Here is a 19,978-nt window from a genome sequence, read left to right as displayed (position 1 = left end):
GCATTATCCCCAGTGAATATGCACGAGGTGATGTGCATACAATGCAGGCAGCGCATGTATCCCCAGTGAATATGCATGAAATGAATGTGCATACAATGCAGGCACGCAGGTATCCCCAGTGAATATGCATGAGATGAATGTGCATACAATGCAGGCAGCGCATGTATCCCCAGTGAATATGCACGAGGTGAATGTGCATACAATGCAGGCATGCATGAGGTGAATGTGCATACAATGCAGGCAGCGCATGTATCCCCAGTGAATATGCATGAGGTGAATGTACATACAATGCAGGCAGCGCATGTATCCCCAGTGAATATGCACGAGGTGAATGTGCATACAATGCAGGCAGGGCATGTATCCCCAGTGAATATGCATGAGGTGAATGTGAATACAATGCAGGCAGCGCATGTATCCCCAGTGAATATGCACGAGGTGAATGTGCATACAATGCAGGCAGCGCATGTATCCCCAGTGAATATGCACGAGGTGAATGTGCATACAATGCAGGCAGCGCATTTATCCCCAGTGAATATGCACGAGGTGAATGTGCATACAATGCAGGCAGCGCATGTATCCCCAGTGAATATGCATGAAATGAATGTGCATACAATGCAGGCACGCAGGTATCCCCAGTGAATATGCATGAGATGAATGTGCATACAATGCAGGCAGCGCATGTATCCCCAGTGAATATGCACGAGGTGAATGTGCATACAATGCAGGCAGCGCATGTATCCCCAGTGAATATGCACGAGGTGAATGTGCATACAATGCAGGCAGCGCATGTATCCCCAGTGAATATGCATGAAATGAATGTGCATACAATGCAGGCACGCAGGTATCCCCAGTGAATATGCATGAGATGAATGTGCATACAATGCAGGCAGCGCATGTATCCCCAGTGAATATGCACGAGGTGAATGTGCATACAATGCAGGCAGCGCATGTATCCCCAGTGAATATGCACGAGGGTGAATGTGCATACAATGCAGGCATGCATGAGGTGAATGTGCATACAATGCAGGCAGTGCATGTATCCCCAGTGAATATGCACAAGGTGAATGTGCATACAATGCAGGCAGCGCACGTATCCCCAGTGAATATGCACGAGGTGAATGTGCATACAATGCAGGCAGCGCATGTATCCCCAGTGAATATGCACGAGGTGAATGTGCATACAATGCAGGCATGCATGAGGTGAATGTGCATACAATGCAGGCAGCGCACGTATCCCCAGTGAATATGCACGAGGTGAATGTGCATACAATGCAGGCGCGCATATATCCCCAGTGAATATGCACGAGGTGGATGTGCATACAATGCAGGCAGCGCATGTATCCCCAGTGAATATGCACGAGGTGAAAGTGCATACAATGCAGGCAGCGCATGTATCCCCAGTGAATATGCACGAGGTGGATGTGCATACAATGCAGGCACGCAGGTATCCCCAGTCAATATGCATGAGGTGAATGCGCATACAGTGCAGGCAGCGCATGTATCCCAGGCACGCATGTATCCCCAGTGAATATGCACGAGGTGGATGTGCATACAATGCAGGCAGCGCATGTATCCCCAGTGAATATGCACGAAGAGAATGTGCATACAATGCAGGCAGCGCATGTATCCCCAGTGAATATGCACGAAGTGAATGTGCATACAGTGCAGGCAGCGCATGTATCCCCAGTGAATATGCACGAGGTGGATGTGCATACAGTGCAGGCAGCGCATGTATCCCCAGTGAATATGCACGAGGTGGATGTGCATACAATGCAGGCAGCGCATGTATACCCAGTGAATATGCACGAGGTGGATGTGCAGACAATGCAGGCAGCGCATGTATCCCCAGTGAATGTGCACGAGGTGGATGTGCATACAATGCAGGCAGCGCATGTATCCCCAGTGAATATGCACGAGGTGGATGTGCATACAATGCAGGCAGCGCATGTATCCCCAGTGAATATGCACGAGGTGGATGTGCATACAATGTAGGCAGCGCATGTATCCCCAGTGAATATGCACGAGGTGAATGTGCATACAATGCAGGCAACGCATGTAAAGCTCCCTCTTGCATATTAACTGGGGATAGCCTGAAAAGGAGATATGTTTCTGGTACTCCAGGACTAGAGTTCCTATCTCTTCACTACTCCTCCCCGGTTCAAACCTGGTGCCAGACCTTTCTCTGGTGCAGCGTTCCCTCCCCCTCACTCTCGGGAGTCTGTTCAGATCAGGACAGAGCCCTCCCGCTGCCTCACCTGCCTGTGAGCCTAACTTAGGACACTGTGCATGCTGTGCATCTCTGCTGATTCAGGGTGAGCTAGATTCCTCTGCATCTTCCTTGTATCTGTGGAGGGCCAGACCTTCCTCTGCTGCAGCCTCCCCCTCACTCTCGGGAGTCTGTTCAGATCAGGACAGAGCCCTCCCGCTGCCTCGCCTGCCTGTGAGCCTAACTTAGGACACTGTGCATGCTGTGCATCTCTGCTGATTCAGGGTGAGCTAGATTCCTCTGCATCTTCCTTGTATCTGTGGAGGGCCAGACCTTTCTCTGCTGCAGCCTCCCCCTCACTCTCGGGAGTCTGTTCAGATCAGGACAGAGCCCTCCCGCTGCCTCGCCTGCCTGTGAGCCTAACTTAGGACACTGTGCATGCTGTGCATCTCTGCTGATTCAGGGTGAGCTAGATTCCTCTGCATCTTCCTTGTATCTGTGGAGGGCCAGACCTTTCTCTGCTGCAGCCTCCCCCTCACTCTCGGGAGTCTGTTCAGATCAGGACAGAGCCCTCCTGCTGCCTCGCCTGCCTGTGAGCCTGACTTAGGACACTGTGCATGCTGTGCATCTCTGCTGATTCAGGGTGAGCTAGATTCCTCTGCATCTTCCTTGTATAAGTGGAGGGCCAGACCTTTCTCTGCTGCAGCCTCCCCCTCACTCTCGGGAGTCTGTTCAGATCAGCACAGAGCCCTCCCGCTGCATCGCCTGCCTGTGAGCCTGACTTAGGACACTGTGCATGCTGTGCATCTCTGCTTATTCAGGGTGAGCTAGATTCCTCTGCGTCTTCCTTGTATAAGTGGAGGGCCAGACCTTTCTCTGCTGCAGCCACCCCCTCACTCTCGGGAGTCTGTTCAGATCAGGACAGAGCCCTCCTGCTGCCTCGCCTGCCTGTGAGCCTGACTTAGGACACTGTGCATGCTGTGCATCTCTGCTGATTCAGGGTGAGCTAGATTCCTCTGCATCTTCCTTGTATCTGTGGAGGGCCAGACCTTTCTCTGGTGCAGCTTTCCCTCCCCCTCACTCTCACTCTCAGGAGTCTGTTCAGATCAGCACAGAGCACTCCCGCTGCATCGCCTGCTTGTGACCTGACTTAGGACACTGTGCATGTTGTGCATCTCTGCTGATTCAGGGTGAGCTAGATTCTTCTGCATCTTCCTTGTATAAGTGGAGGGCCAGACCTTTCTCTGCTGCAGCCTCCCCCTCACTCATCTGTTCAGATCAGCACAGAGCCCTCCTGCTGCCTCGCCTGCCTGTGAGCCTGACTTAGGACACTGTGCATGCTGTGCATCTCTGCTGATTCAGGGTGAGCTAGATTCCTCTGCATCTTCCTTGTATAAGTGGAGGGCCAGACCTTTCTCTGCTGCAGCCTCCCCCTCACTCTCGGGAGTCTGTTCAGATCAGGACAGAGCCCTCCTGCTGCCTCGCCTACCTGTGAGCCTGACTTAGGACACTGTGCATGTTGTGCATCTCTGCTGATTCAGGGTGAGCTAGATTCCTCTGCATCTTCCTTGTATAAGTGGAGGGCCAGACCTTTCTCTGCTGCAGCCTCCCCCTCACTCTCGGGAGTCTGTTCAGATCAGGACAGAGCCCTCCTGCTGCCTCGCCTACCTGTGAGCCTGACTTAGGACACTGTGCATGTTGTGCATCTCTGCTGATTCAGGGTGAGCTAGATTCCTCTGCATATTCCTTGTATCTGTGGAGGGCCAGACCTTTCTCTGGTGCAGCTTTCCCTCCCCCTCACTCTCACTCTCAGGAGTCTGTTCAGATCAGCACAGAGCACTCCCGCTGCATCGCCTGCTTGTGACCTGACTTAGGACACTGTGCATGTTGTGCATCTCTGCTGATTCAGGGTGAGCTAGATTCCTCTGCATCTTCCTTGTATCTGTGGAGGGCCAGACCTTTCTCTGCTGCAGCCTCCCCCTCACTCTCGGGAGTCTGTTCAGATCAGCACAGAGCCCTCCCGCTGCATCGCCTGCCTGTGAGCCTGACTTAGGACACTGTGCATGCTGTGCATCTCTGCTGATTCAGGGTGAGCTGGATTCCTCTGCATCTTCCTTGTATCTGTGGAGGGCCAGACCTTTCTCTGCTGCAGCCTCCCCCTCACTCGTCTGTTCAGATCAGCACAGAGCCCTCCCGCTGCCTTGCCTGCCTGTGAGCCTGACTTAGGACACTGTGCATGCTGTGCATCTCTGCTGATTCAGGGTGAGCTAGATTCCTCTGCATCTTCCTTGTAATTGTGCAGGGAGGGGAAGGCAAATTGGTCCACTCTGACTCTGTCTACTTTTTGGAGTTCTTTGTGTGTAACTGCAAGGCACAGTTTGAAACACTGCTCTCATGAAGATGAAAATAAAACAACTCTATTTGCATATTAATAGGGAGCTAATTACACACACATGTGGAAAGGCATGAAACTTGGCAGATGTCAGTGTGTAATCGTGAGAAGGAGGGAATATTCTCCTTCAGCTACAGAGGAGGAGATGAACCTGCAAACAGCTCGTGTCTCTCTTGCTCTGGTACCTGCTCACATCTCACTCTCCTGACAAATCCTCTTCTCCCGGGTCCTTGAGGCAGCTGCACAAGATCTCTCCTCTCTCCCAGCTTCTCAGGCCCCAGGATTTCTCTCTTTCCCTGCCCTCTTGGTACCTCAAGGCTCCTGGTTCTCATCTATATCCCCTCACAGGTCCTCAGGAAAACAGGCTTGGCCTCTCTCTGGCTCCTGAGACATCGTGGTAGGCAGCTGAAACCTCTCTGCCTCCTCGGGCCTTGGAGCACCTGAGTTCAAATCTCAGCACATCCCGCTAAGAATTCATAGTGACTCCTCCATTAGTGTTGTTCCTGCCAGAATGTATGCCGAAAGGTTAATATGAAGTGTTAAAAGTGCAAGCATGCAGATGCATGCAGGTTGCAATGCTAGAATGGACCTGCCGCCGGGTCTGTCTGGATCTGCCTGGCAGGCTGCAGGAAGCACCAGCCAGGATCACGAGCCATGCTAGCTATTTACTTAGATAATACTGTTACGTCAGAATCAAACTAGTAACTGGATCTGCCTGGCAGGCTGCAGGAAGCACCAGCCAGGATCACGAGCCATGCTAGCTATTTACTTAGATAATACTGTTACGTCAGAATCAAACTAGCAACTGGATCTGCCTGGCAGGCTGCAGGAAGCACCAGCCAGGATCACGAGCCATGCTAGCTATTTACTTAGATAACACTGTTACGTCAGAATCAAACTAGTAACTGGATCTGCCTGGCAGGCTGCAGGAAGCACCAGCCAGGATCACGAGCCATGCTAGCTATTTACTTAGATAATACTGTTACGTCAGAATCAAACTAGCAACTGGATCTGCCTGGCAGGCTGCAGGAAGCACCAGCCAGGATCACGAGCCATGCTAGCTATTTACTTAGATAATACTGTTACGTCAGAATCAAACTAGCAACTGGATCTGCCTGGCAGGCTGCAGGAAGCACCAGCCAGGATCACGAGCCATGCTAGCTATTTACTTAGATAACTACTGTTACGTCAGAATCAAACTAGCAACTGGATCTGCCTGGCAGGCTGCAGGAAGCACCAGCCAGGATCACGAGCCATGCTAGCTATTTACTTAGATAACTACTGTTACGTCAGAATCAAACTAGTAACTGGATCTGCCTGGCAGGCTGCAGGAAGCACCAGCCAGGATCACGAGCCATGCTAGCTATTTACTTAGATAATACTGTTACGTCAGAATCAAACTAGTAACTGGATCTGCCTGGCAGGCTGCAGGAAGCACCAGCCAGGATCACGAGCCATGCTAGCTATTTACTTAGATAATACTGTTACGTCAGAATCAAACTAGTAACTGGATCTGCCTGGCAGGCTGCAGGAAGCACCAGCCAGGATCACGAGCCATGCTAGCTATTTACTTAGATAACTACTGTTACGTCAGAATCAAACTAGTAACTGGATCTGTCCTGGCAGGCTGCAGGAAGCACCAGCCAGGATCACGAGCCATGCTAGCTATTTACTCAGATAATACTGTTACGTCAGAATCAAACTAGCAACTGGATCCTCCTGGCAGGCTGCAGGAAGCACCAGCCAGGATCACGAGCCATGCTAGCTATTTACTCAGATAATACTGTTACGTCAGAATCAAACTAGTAACTGGATCTGCCTGGCAGGCTGCACGAAGCACCAGCCAGGATCACGAGCCATGCTAGCTATTTACTCAGATAATACTGTTACGTCAGAATCAAACTAGTAACTGGATCTGCCTGGCAGGCTGCAGGAAGCACCAGCCAGGATCACGAGCCATGCTAGCTATTTACTTAGATAATACTGTTACGTCAGAATCAAACTAGTAACTGGATCTGCCTGGCAGGCTGCAGGAAGCACCAGCCAGGATCACGAGCCATGCTAGCTATTTACTTAGATAATACTGTTACGTCAGAATCAAACTAGTAACTGGATCTGCCTGGCAGGCTGCAGGAAGCACCAGCCAGGATCACGAGCCATGCTAGCTATTTACTTAGATAACTACTGTTACGTCAGAATCAAACTAGTAACTGGATCTGCCTGGCAGGCTGCAGGAAGCACCAGCCAGGATCACGAGCCATGCTAGCTATTTACTTAGATAATACTGTTACGTCAGAATCAAACTAGTAACTGGATCTGCCTGGCAGGCTGCAGGAAGCACCAGCCAGGATCACGAGCCATGCTAGCTATTTACTTAGATAATACTGTTACGTCAGAATCAAACTAGCAACTGGATCTGCCTGGCAGGCTGCAGGAAGCACCAGCCAGGATCACGAGCCATGCTAGCTATTTACTTAGATAATACTGTTACGTCAGAATCAAACTAGCAACTGGATCTGCCTGGCAGGCTGCAGGAAGCACCAGCCAGGATCACGAGCCATGCTAGCTATTTACTTAGATAATACTGTTACGTCAGAATCAAACTAGTAACTGGATCTGCCTGGCAGGCTGCAGGAAGCACCAGCCAGGATCACGAGCCATGCTAGCTATTTACTTAGATAATACTGTTACGTCAGAATCAAACTAGTAACTGGATCTGCCTGGCAGGCTGCAGGAAGCACCAGCCAGGATCACGAGCCATGCTAGCTATTTACGGGCCGATACAGTAAAGCCCGCTCTCCTGTGCGCACGATTCAGTATGCAAATTAGGCCCGTCAGTAAAAACAGGTAAAAGGAGGCGCTAGGGAGACTAGCGTCTCCCTAGCGCCTCCTTTTGGACCGGAGCGGAGACTGTCAGCGGGTTTGACAGCCGACGCTCAATTTTGTCGGCATCGGTTCTCGAGCCCGCTGACAGCCTCAGGTTAGAAAACTGGACGCTGGCAAAATTGAGCGACCGGTTTTCGACCCGCAAGCCGCGGGCTGACTTCAAATTTATTTATTTTTTTTACTTTTGGTAACTTTCGGGACCTCCGACTTAATATCACTATGATATTAAGTCGGAGGGTGCACAGAAAAGCAGTTTTTATTGCTTTTCTGTGCACTTTCCAGGTGCCCGAAGAAATTAGCGCCTAACTTTGGGAAGGCGTTAATTTCTGAACGTAAAATGTGCGGCTTGGCTGCACATTTTCCTTTCTGAATCGCGCAGGCATACCTAATAGGGCCATCAACATGCATTTGCATGAAACCTGCTACACACATTTCAGACACAATCCCCTCGAAAACCCTCTCCATCCCCACTGCCATTGCAAAACCCTTAGCTTACATAGTTAATTGCTCCCTTGCTTTTGGTAAAGTCCCAGACTCTCTTAAACTTGCTGTTGTCAAGCCCCTCCTCAAAAAACCCTCCCTCGACCCCACTGACCCAGCAAACTACTGGCCTATATCCAACCTTCCTTTCATCTCCAAAATCCTTGAAAAGGTTGTCAACAAGCAACTAACTGACTTTCTTGAAGACCACAATATCCTACACCCATCACAATTTGGTTTCCGGAAAGGTCGCAATACTGAAAATCTCTTACTAGCAATTACAGACACCATCCTCATAGGCATATGGACCAAGGCAAATCGTATTTACTTGTCCTCCTAGATATCTCGGCAGCCTTTGATACTGTCAACCACCAAATCTCATTTCCCACCTGGCAGAGGTAGGCATCGCCGCCTCAGCACTATCATGGTTTTCCTCCTATCTCTCCCACAGAGAATACTTAGTAAAAATTGATAAGTCTGAATCCTCGCACATTCCCCTCACACAAGGTGTTCCCCAAGGTTCCTCACTATTCTCCACCCTATTCAATATTTATCTTCTGCCACTCTGCCACCTACTCTCTGACCTAGGCCTGAAGTTTTTCCTGTACGCTGATGATGTCTAAATCCTTATCCCTATTCGAAAACCCCTCATGGAATCCCTGCAATTCTGGGAATCTTGCCTTGTTTCCATCAATTCCCTACTATCTAACCTCCACCTTGCACTAAACGCATCTAAAACAGAAATCCTCATCATCTCCAAGCAACCGGAACACACATCTATATCCACCCCTCATAACTCTGCCGCAGCCCTTACCCCACTGCATTCCGTAAGAGACCTAGGCGTCTCACTAGATCAGTGCCTAAACTTCAAACCCCACATTAAGTCTCTTCTACAAACTCCACGTCCTTAAAAAACCTAAGCCCCTCCTCCACACCCAGGACTTCTGCCTATTTCTGCAAACAACCATCCTATCTAAACTGGACCACTCCCGTCATCAACTATGAAACCCTTGTAAATACTGCAGAACTCAATGGCGAGAATCATAACCAACACCCGCAAAAGGGACCACATCACCCCAATCTAAAGGTTCTGTACTGGCTTCCCATCCCTTTCCGCGTTCAATACAAAACTCTCACCATCCTACACAACACGCTTTACAAAGACAACCCTCCCTGGCTCGAAGAACTGCCACGTTTCCGATCCTCTAACCGCCCCACCAGAACCTCCCTTGCAGGCACCCTTCACACCCCATCCCTTACCCTCACTAGAGAAAGAGCCTTCTCCAGTGCTGGCCCCTCCCTCTGGAACTCCCTTCCCACTGATCTCCGTCTAGAACCTTCCTTACGCAACTTTAAGAAAGGCATCAAGACATGGCTTTTCAAACAGGCCTACCCCGATACTAACCAAACCTAGACAAGGTCCACCCTGCCCCTCAGAACCCGCCCTACAATATATTTATGTAGATAGCCAGCCCAGTTACTTTATGTACTCTCCCAGTGATGTAAATACCAAACCTAGACAAGGCCCACCCTGCCCCTCAGAACTCGCCTTACAATATATTTATGTAGATAGCCAGCCCAGTTACTTTATGTACTCTCCCAATGATGTAAATACCAAACCTAGACAAGGCCCACCCTGCCCCTCAGAACTCGCCTTACAATATATTTATGCAGATAGCCAGCCCAGTTACTTTATGTACTCTCCCAATGATGTAAATACCAAACCTAGACAAGGCCCACCCTGCCCCTCAGAACTCGCCTTACAATATATTTATGCAGATAGCCAGCCCAGTTACTTTATGTACTCTCCCAATGATGTAAATACCAAACCTAGACAAGGCCCATCCTGCCCCTCAGAACTCGCCTTACAATATATTTATGTAGATAGCCAGCCCAGTTACTTTATGTACTCTCCCAATGATGTAAATACCAAACCTAGACAAGGCCCACCCTGCCCCTCAGAACTCGCCCTACAATATATTTATGCAGATAGCCAGCCCAGTTACTTTATGTACTCTCCCAATGATGTAAATACCAAACCTAGACAAGGCCCACCCTGCCCCTCAGAACTCGCCTTACAATATATTTATGCAGATAGCCAGCCCAGTTACTTTATGTACTCTCCCAATGATGTAAATACCAAACCTAGACAAGGCCCATCCTGCCCCTCAGAACTCGCCTTACAATATATTTATGCAGATAGCCAGCCCAGTTACTTTATGTACTCTCCCAGTGATGTAAATACCAAACCTAGACAAGGCCCACCCTGCCCCTCAGAACTCGCCTTACAATATATTTATGCAGATAGCCAGCCCAGTTACTTTATGTACTCTCCCAGTGATGTAAATACCAAACCTAGACAAGGCCCATCCTGCCCCTCAGAACTCGCCTTACAATATATTTATGTAGATAGCCAGCCCAGTTACTTTATGTACTCTCCCAATGATGTAAATACCAAACCTAGACAAGGCCCATCCTGCCCCTCAGAACTCGCCTTACAATATATTTATGTAGATAGCCAGCCCAGTTACTTTATGTACTCTCCCAATGATGTAAATACCAAACCTAGACAAGGCCCACCCTGCCCCTCAGAACTCGCCTTACAATATATTTATGCAGATAGCCAGCCCAGTTACTTTATGTACTCTCCCAATGATGTAAATACCAAACCTAGACAAGGCCCACCCTGCCCCTCAGAACTCGCCTTACAATATATTTATGTAGATAGCCAGCCCAGTTACTTTATGTACTCTCCCAATGATGTAAATACCAAACCTAGACAAGGCCCATCCTGCCCCTCAGAACTCGCCTTACAATATATTTATGCAGATAGCCAGCCCAGTTACTTTATGTACTCTCCCAATGATGTAAATACCAAACCTAGACAAGGCCCATCCTGCCCCTCAGAACTCGCCTTACAATATATTTATGCAGATAGCCAGCCCAGTTACTTTATGTACTCTCCCAATGATGTAAATACCAAACCTAGACAAGGCCCACCCTGCCCCTCAGAACTCGCCTTACAATATATTTATGTAGATAGCCAGCCCAGTTACTTTATGTACTCTCCTAGTGATGTAAATACCAAACCTAGACAAGGCCCATCCTGCCCCTCAGAACTCGCCTTACAATATATTTATGTAGATAGCCAGCCCAGTTACTTTATGTACTCTCCCAATGATGTAAATACCAAACCTAGACAAGGCCCACCCTGCCCCTCAGAACTTGCCTTACAATATATTTATGTAGATAGCCAGCCCAGTTACTTTATGTACTCTCCCAATGATGTAAATACCAAACCTAGACAAGGCCCACCCTGCCCCTCAGAACTCGCCTTACAATATATTTATGTAGATAGCCAGCCCAGTTACTTTATGTACTCTCCCAATGATGTAAATACCAAACCTAGACAAGGCCCATCCTGCCCCTCAGAACTCGCCTTACAATATATTTATGTAGATAGCCAGCCCAGTTACTTTATGTACTCTCCCAATGATGTAAATACCAAACCTAGACAAGGCCCACCCTGCCCCTCAGAACTCGCCTTACAATATATTTATGCAGATAGCCAGCCCAGTTACTTTATGTACTCTCCCAGTGATGTAAATACCAAACCTAGACAAGGCCCACCCTGCCCCTCAGAACTTGCCTTACAATATATTTATGTAGATAGCCAGCCCAGTTACTTTATGTACTCTCCCAATGATGTAAATACCAAACCTAGACAAGGCCCATCCTGCCCCTCAGAACTCGCCTTACAATATATTTATGTAGATAGCCAGCCCAGTTACTTTATGTACTCTCCCAATGATGTAAATACCAAACCTAGACAAGGCCCACCCTGCCCCTCAGAACTCGCCTTACAATATATTTATGTAGATAGCCAGCCCAGTTACTTTATGTACTCTCCCAATGATGTAAATACCAAACCTAGACAAGGCCCATCCTGCCCCTCAGAACTCGCCTTACAATATATTTATGTAGATAGCCAGCCCAGTTACTTTATGTACTCTCCCAATGAGGTAAATATTGTAAGTTTCTATAGCTATTTTGGTTCCTCTCCACTTTCTCCTCTTTACTTCGTTTCAGTTCTCTACTCTTAGTCCCTCCCGGTCCCAGCCCTTCTCTTCTCCCCTTTTCTTGCCTGCTCCCCTCACCCCACCCCCCGTTAAATGTAACTTTCCTTTCTTTGAGTGAATTGTAAACCGGCGTGATGTGTGTCACGGTAGGGCTCCGGTCAGGAGTCGAGAACACCACTAACAGGGGTGTCTCTGGGTGGAGAGAGGCAGGGTTACAGACGAGTCCAGATGCTGGCTGGTGCAGGCAGGAATGAATGAACCCTATGGGCAAGTGGGAAGGTGGAATAGGCAAATGGAGTTTCACACTGACTGTGGGATACCTAATATCAGATGCATGAAGGTAAGGGTGAACTTAAGTACTGGTACTGCATGGAGGTATGTATGAATGTGAATGCAGGTACAGGTGTACAGGAAACTGGAACTGGGTGCTGGTAAGGATGAATTCAGGAAGCGTGCAGGTAAGAGTGATAATGGCTGGAGGTATAAGTGACTGGTTTGAGGAAACAAGACTGACAGAGAACGGTACAGACAAACCAGGACAGCACTGACAATGAACATAAAACACATAGGCCCGAAGGCAGCAGAGCAGGGCAAAGGGCCCGTAGGCCACACACACACACAGAAGGCAGAGGGCCCGTAGGCCCACACACACACAGACAGAAGGCAGAGGGCCCGTAGGCCACCCACACACACAGAAGGCAGAGGGCCCGTAGGACACACACACACACACAGAAGGCAGAGGGCCCGTAGGCCACCCACACACACAGAAGGCAGAGGGCCCGTAGGCCACACAGACACACAGAAGGCAGAGGGCCCGTAGGCCACACAGACAGCAGAGGGCCCGTAGGCCACACACACACACACAGAAGGCAGAGGGCCCGTAGGCCACACACACACACACAGAAGGCAGAGGCCCGTAGGCCACACACATACACACAGAAGGCAGAGGGCCCGTAGGCCACACACACACACAGAAGGCAGAGGGCCCGTAGGCCACACACACACACACAGAAGGCAGAGGGCCCGTAGGCCACACACACACACAGAAGGCAGAGGCCCGTAGGCCACACACACACACACAGAAGGCAGAGGGCCCGTAGGCCACTCACACACACAGAAGGCAGAGGGCCCGTAGGACACACACACACACACAGAAGGCAGAGGGCCCGTAGGCCCACACACACACAGACAGAAGGCAGAGGGCCCGTAGGCCACACACACACACACACACACACAGAAGGCAGAGGGCCCGTAGGCCACACACACACACAGAAGGCAGAGGGCCCGTAGGCCACACACACATACAGAAGGCAGGGGGCCCGTAGACCACACACACACACAGAGCAAGGCGAGTCAGGTCAGAAGGCCCGTAGGCCACACACACACACACAGAAGGCAGAGGGCCCGTAGGCCACACACACACACAGAAGGCAGAGGGCCCGTAGGCCACACACACACACAGAAGGCAGGGGGCCCGTAGGCCACACACACACACAGAGCAAGGCGAGTCAGGTCAGAAGGCTCGTAGGCCAAACACAGCAAGCAAGGCAATACAGAACAGGACAGAAGGCCCGAAGGCCCGAAGGCCCGAAGGCCAAACACCGCAAGCAAGGCAACACAGAAGCAGACAGAAGGCCCGAAGGCCAAGCACGGGAGGCTAGAGCAGGGAGCCCAGGCGAGCTCGATGCTGAAGCGCCGATGGTACTGCTAGACAGGGTTATAAAGACAAGAGTGGTGTATAGAGTAGACAGTAAGGAAGGAGTGGGCCAGCCAGAAGGACATGCTCGAGGAGGACCTCTAGTGGTGAGGCGGCTACAAAGCAGGCATAGCCCTAACAATGTGTTCTACGAATGTCGGTATATTAAAAGTCCATAAATAAACAAACAAATAAATAAATAAATGTTAGGTTCGGGGGGGTTGGACGCGCATTTTCGGCCCCTTACCGAATAAGGGGTAACGTTAGCGCCTCGAAAACGTGTGTCCAATCGAGGGTTAAGAGTGCGCTCTGTGCTTAGAAAATACTCTTATGATAGAAACTGGATCTGCCTGGCAGGCTGCAAGTTCTCTCATTACTGGGAAGTCCTATTGCACACAGAGAGGTAGGTCTGCCTGACAGGCCAGGTATTCGGGCATCCAGGGGGGTGGCTGGCAGTGTGGACAGACTGGATGCTGCTGCCTCACGCTTCCCTCTGCCCCTGGGACCTCAGGTCAGCCTGCTCCAGTCCTCGGCCACCTGCCTTTCCTCAGGCGGAGCCAGGTACTAACGTTTATTAAGAACAGGACGAGCCTCTAACACAGATCCTAAGCTTTCCCTAAAAGCAGAGCACGTCCTGCTGCTAACTCAACCTTTCCCTCCCCTCCTGGGTCCTAGCTCTCCCCCCACCCTGCCTCTCTCCTCAGAGCACAGGATTCCTCCATCCTCCATCCCGCATCCTTGGGGTCTTTATATTCCAATAATCACAGCTGCAAAAGGCAGGGAGAGGAAGGGAGCCGCAGGACTTCCTGCTCCAGACTGAGCTTGCCACGCTCACCAGGGCAGGATAGAGAAGACTCCTGCCGGCCAGCGCAGACTCAGCCCGGAGAAAGGTCCCAGTGCAGCCCTCTCCTTCCCACTCTGCCACCAGTTTCTTCTTCAGGGCTGGGGCGTAAGGGGGGATGCAGAAGAAAAATTAAAGAATACATTTATCTACAGCAGGATTAAATCTTATTTCTGAAGTTCCTCCCATTCCTCGGAAAAGCCTTTGCAGGCCTCTCTTGAAAGGAACAATTTTGGTTTTTCTTTTTCCTGTTAGTGTGGAAAGAATCTGTTCTCCACCTGGTCCCGAAGGCACATATGCTCTCTGTATAAGGCAGAGGCAGCTATTTATACCAGCACCCTACATCTGTAATATTTCCATGTATGCACATCCCCACCATCCCCTCCCCTCCCACCAGCCAGGAGGGAACGGCAGTCCCAGGGGGGAGAGACGGAGGGCCTCGGTAAGGTGCTCCAGTGACCCCCATCCCCCACAACCAGAGCCCAGGAAGAGACAGAGAGCCAGGAGGAACTGAGCCAGGAGGAGACACAGACAGCTCAGAGGCAGAAAATAAGAGGAAGGGGCAGGAGAAGCAGACACGGGGGTAACACATGTAATATTCTCCTGTCAATAAAGTTACCTGACTCTGAGATACAGGGGCAGGAAGCACAGGAGGTAGGAGGTACAGGGGTAACACATGTAATATTGTCCTGTCAATAAAGTTACCTGACTCTGAGATACAGGGGCAGGAAGCACAGGAGGTAGTAGACACAGGGGTAACACATGTAATATTGTCCTGTCAATAAAGTTACCTGACTCTGAGATACAGGGGCAGGAAGCACAGGAGGTAGGGGGTACAGAGGCAGGAGAAGGAGACAGGGGTAACACATGTAATATTGTCCTGTCAATAAAGTTACCTGACTCTGAGATACAGGGGCAGGAAGCACAGGAGGTAGGAGGTACAGGGGTAACACATGTAATATTGTCCTGTCAATAAAGTTACCTGACTCTGAGATACAGGGGCAGGAAGCACAGGAGGTAGGAGGTACAGGGGTAACACATGTAATATTGTCCTGTCAATAAAGTTACCTGACTCTGAGATACAGGGGCAGGAAGCACAGGAGGTAGGAGACACAGGGGTAACACATGTAATATTGTCCTGTCAATAAAGTTACCTGACTCTGAGATACAGGGGCAGGAAGCACAGGAGGTAGGGGGTACAGAGGCAGGAGAAGGAGACACAGGGGTAACACATGTAATATTGTCCTGTCAATAAAGTTACCTGACTCTGAGATAGAGGGGCAGGAAGCACAGGAGGTAGGGGGTACAGGGGCAGGAGATGCAGACACAGGGGTAACACATGTAATATTGTCCTGTCAATAAAGTTACCTGACTCTGAGGTACAGGGGCAGGAAGCACAGGAGGTAGGGGGTACAGAGGCAGGAGAAGGAGACACAGGGGTAACACATGTAATATTGTCTTGTCAATAAAGTTACCTGACTCTGAGATACAGGGTCAGGAAGCACAGGAGGTAGGGGGTACAGGGGCAGGAGATGCAGACACAGGGGTAACATGTAATATTGTCCTGTCAATAAAGTTACCTGACTCTGAGATACAGGGGCAGGAAGCACAGGAGGTAGGAGGACAGGGGTAACACATGTAATATTGTCTTGTCAATAAAGTTACCTGACTCTGAGATACAGGGGCAGGAAGCACAGGAGGTAGGGGGTACAGGGGCAGGAGAAGGAGACACAGGGGTAACACATGTAATATTGTCCTGTCAATAAAGTTACTTGACTCTGAGATACAGGGGCAGGAAGCACAGGAGGTAGGAGGTACAGGGGTAACACATGTAATATTGTCTTGTCAATAAAGTTACCTGACTCTGACATACAGGAGCAGGAAGCACAGGAGGTAGGGGGTACAGGGGCAGGAGATGCAGACACAGGGGTAACACATGTAATATTGTCCTGTCAATAAAGTTACCTGACTCTGAGATACAGGGGCAGGAAGCACAGGAGGTAGGGGGTACAGGGGCAGGAGATGCAGACACAGGGGTAACACATGTAATATTGTCCTGTCAATAAAGTTACCTGACTCTGAGGTACAGGGGCAGGAAGCACAGGAGGTAGGGGGTACAGGGGCAGGAGATGCAGACACAGGGGTAACACATGTAATATTGTCCTGTCAATAAAGTTACCTGACTCTGAGATACAGGGGCAGGAAGCACAGGAGGTAGGAGGTACAGGGGTAACACATGTAATATTGTCTTGTCAATAAAGTTACCTGACTCTGAGATACAGGGGCAGGAAGCACAGGAGGTAGGGGGTACAGGGGCAGGAGAAGGAGACACAGGGGTAACACATGTAATATTGTCCTGTCAATAAAGTTACTTGACTCTGAGATACAGGGGCAGGAAGCACAGGAGGTAGGAGGTACAGGGGTAACACATGTAATATTGTCTTGTCAATAAAGTTACCTGACTCTGAGATACTGGAGCAGGAAGCACAGGAGGTAGGGGGTACAGGGGCAGGAGAAGGAGACACAGGGGTAACACATGTAATATTGTCCTGTCAATAAAGTTGCCTGACTCTGAGATACAGGGGCAGGAAGCACAGGAGGTAGGGGGCAGGGGCAGGAGATGCAGACACAGGGGTAACACATGTAGTATTGTCCTGTCAATAAAGTTACCTGACTCTGAGATACAGGGGCAGGAAGCACAGGAGGTAGGGGGTACAGGGGCAGGAGATGCAGACACAGGGGTAACACATGTAATATTGTCCTGTCAATAAAGTTACCTGACTCTGAGATACAGGGGCAGGAAGCACAGGAGGTAGGGGGTACAGGGGCAGGAGATGCAGACACAGGGGTAACACATGTAATATTGTCCTGTCAATAAAGTTACCTGACTCTGAGATACAGGGGCAGGAAGCACAGGAGGTAGGGGGCAGGGGTACCAGAAGGAGAAGGAGACACAGGGGTAACACATGTAATATTGTCCTGTCAATAAAGTTACCTGACTCTGAGATACAGGGGCAGGAAGCACAGGAGGTAGGGGGTACAGGGGCAGGAGATGCAGACACAGGGGTAACACATGTAATATTGTCCTGCCAATAAAGTTACCTGACTCTGAGATACAGGGGCAGGAAGCACAGGAGGTAGGAGGTACAGGGGTAACACATGTAATATTGTCCTGTCAATAAGGTTACCTGACTCTGAGATACAGGGGCAGGAAGCACAGGAGGTAGGGGGTACAGGGGCAGGAGATGCAGACACAGGGGTAACACATGTAATATTGTCCTGCCAATAAAGTTACCTGACTCTGAGATACAGGGGCAGGAAGCACAGGAGGTAGGAGGTACAGGGGTAACACATGTAATATTGTCCTGCCAATAAAGTTACCTGACTCTGAGATAGAGGGGCAGGAAGCACAGGAGGTAGGAGGTACAGGGGTAACACATGTAATATTGTCCTGTCAATAAAGTTACCTGACTCTGAGATACAGGGGCAGGAAGCACAGGAGGTAGGGGGTACAGGGGCAGGAGATGCAGACACAGGGGTAACACATGTAATATTGTCTTGTCAATAAAGTTACCTGACTCTGAGATACAGGAGCAGGAAGCACAGGAGGTAGGGGGTACAGGGGCAGGAGATGCAGACACAGGGGTAACACATGTAATATTGTCCTGCCAATAAAGTTACCTGACTCTGAGATAGAGGGGCAGGAAGCACAGGAGGTAGGAGGTACAGGGGTAACACATGTAATATTGTCCTGTCAATAAAGTTACCTGACTCTGAGATACAGGGGCAGGAAGCACAGGAGGTAGGGGGTACAGGGGCAGGAGATGCAGACACAGGGGTAACACATGTAATATTGTCCTGTCAATAAAGTTACCTGACTCTGAGATACAGGGGCAGGAAGCACAGGAGGTAGGGGGTACAGGGGCAGGAGATGCAGACACAGGGGTAACACATGTAATATTGTCCTGTCAATAAAGTTACCTGACTCTGAGATACAGGGGCAGGAAGCGTAGGAGGGACAGGGGCAGGAGATATGTGGAGGGGCAGGAGATAGAGTAATATGGAGAAAGAAAGGGGCAGAATATATGAAGCTGGGGCAGAAGGAACAGGGGAAAGGTAGGAACTATAGGGGAAGGAGGTAGAGAGCAAGGGCAGAAGCTGTGGAGAGAGGGAAGGAGGTAGAGATGGGAGCAGAGGATGGAGGAACAGGAGGGCAGACGATAGGGGGAGGGGAGAATGGGGAGCACATACAGGGACGGGAGAGGAGGTAAAATGGAAAGGCAGAGTCTGGGGACAGGAGGGGGGATCTCAGGCAGAGAAGGGAAAGTGATAGAGAGGGGGGAGCACTCACCCTGGCAGACGATTCACGGGATCTCCACCATCTCATGCACAGGCTGCACTCCCCGAGTATAGAGAGGGGGGAGCACTCACCCTGGCAGACGATTCACGGGATCTCCACCATCTCATGCACAGGCTGCACTCCCCGGGTATAGAGAGGGGGTAGCACTCACCCTGGCAGACGATTCACGGGATCTCCACCATCTCATGCACAGGCTGCACTCCCCGGGTATAATCCGTGCGTTCCCCTCCTTCAGGGATTGGAGAGGGGGGAGAGCTGCCTCGCAGACGATTCACGGGATCTCCACCATCTCATGCACAGGCTGCACTCCCCGGGTATAGAGAGGGGGGAGCACTCACCCTGGCAGACGATTCACGGGATCTCCACCATCTCATGCACAGGCTGCACTCCCCGGGTATAGAGAGGGGGGAGCACTCACCCTGGCAGACGATTCACGGGATCTCCACCATCTCATGCACAGGCTGCACTCCCCGGGTATAATCCGTGCGTTCCCCTCCTTCAGGGACTGGAGAGGGGGGAGAGCTGCCTCGCAGACGATTCACGGGATCTCCACCATCTCATGCACAGGCTGCACTCCCCGGGTATAATCCGTGCCTTCCCCTCCTTGCAGGGACTGGAGAGGGGGGAGAGCTGCCTCGGAGCATCCGCTGAAATCCGATCCCCAGCCCTGCTCCGGATAATTTATTCAGGGCTGGCAGGGGGGGGGGCCCAGCCTTGCTTCAGGACCAGATCCAAGACAAAACATGGAAAACTTGCAGCTGTGGCCAGAGACTGCGGCAACAAAGGCCTGGGCTACAGGGGAGGGGAGAGGAAAGATGGAGGCCGAGAGAGAACAAAGAGCAGAGGGGAGGGAGGGAAGGAGGGAGGGAGGGAGAGGGAAGCTGAAACTTCAGACATCCTTTTAGGTTAATCAGGAAAAGGGGGGAGGGGAGAGCGGTAACTGTTTCTGCAGACTTTGCGCTTTCCAGGGGAAGGAGGGGGCCTGGGTGTCTGCATCAGGCCCAGCACAGCTCTCCCTCCTCCTCACTTCTGCACATG

General features: G+C 50.6%; 1 protein-coding gene across 1 annotated transcript in view; it reads right to left on the bottom strand.

Annotated features, from left to right (window-relative positions):
- Nucleotides 1–19,774, bottom strand: part of DCHS1 (dachsous cadherin-related 1) — a gene marked incomplete in the record, with an annotated part of 442,608 nt that extends 422,834 nt beyond the window's left edge. Inside the window, 1 exon segment of the mRNA XM_029601883.1 lies at nt 18,932–19,774. Coding sequence (XP_029457743.1) covers nt 18,932–18,967 — 36 coding nt within the window.
- Between the last annotated feature and the right edge of the window lie 204 nt (nt 19,775–19,978).

This window comes from Rhinatrema bivittatum, chromosome 5, assembly GCF_901001135.1.
Source record: "Rhinatrema bivittatum chromosome 5, aRhiBiv1.1, whole genome shotgun sequence".
Taxonomy (NCBI): Eukaryota; Metazoa; Chordata; class Amphibia; order Gymnophiona; family Rhinatrematidae; genus Rhinatrema; species Rhinatrema bivittatum.
The sequence above is the reverse complement of the archived record's forward strand: the minus strand, read 5'-3'. Positions and strand labels throughout refer to the sequence as shown.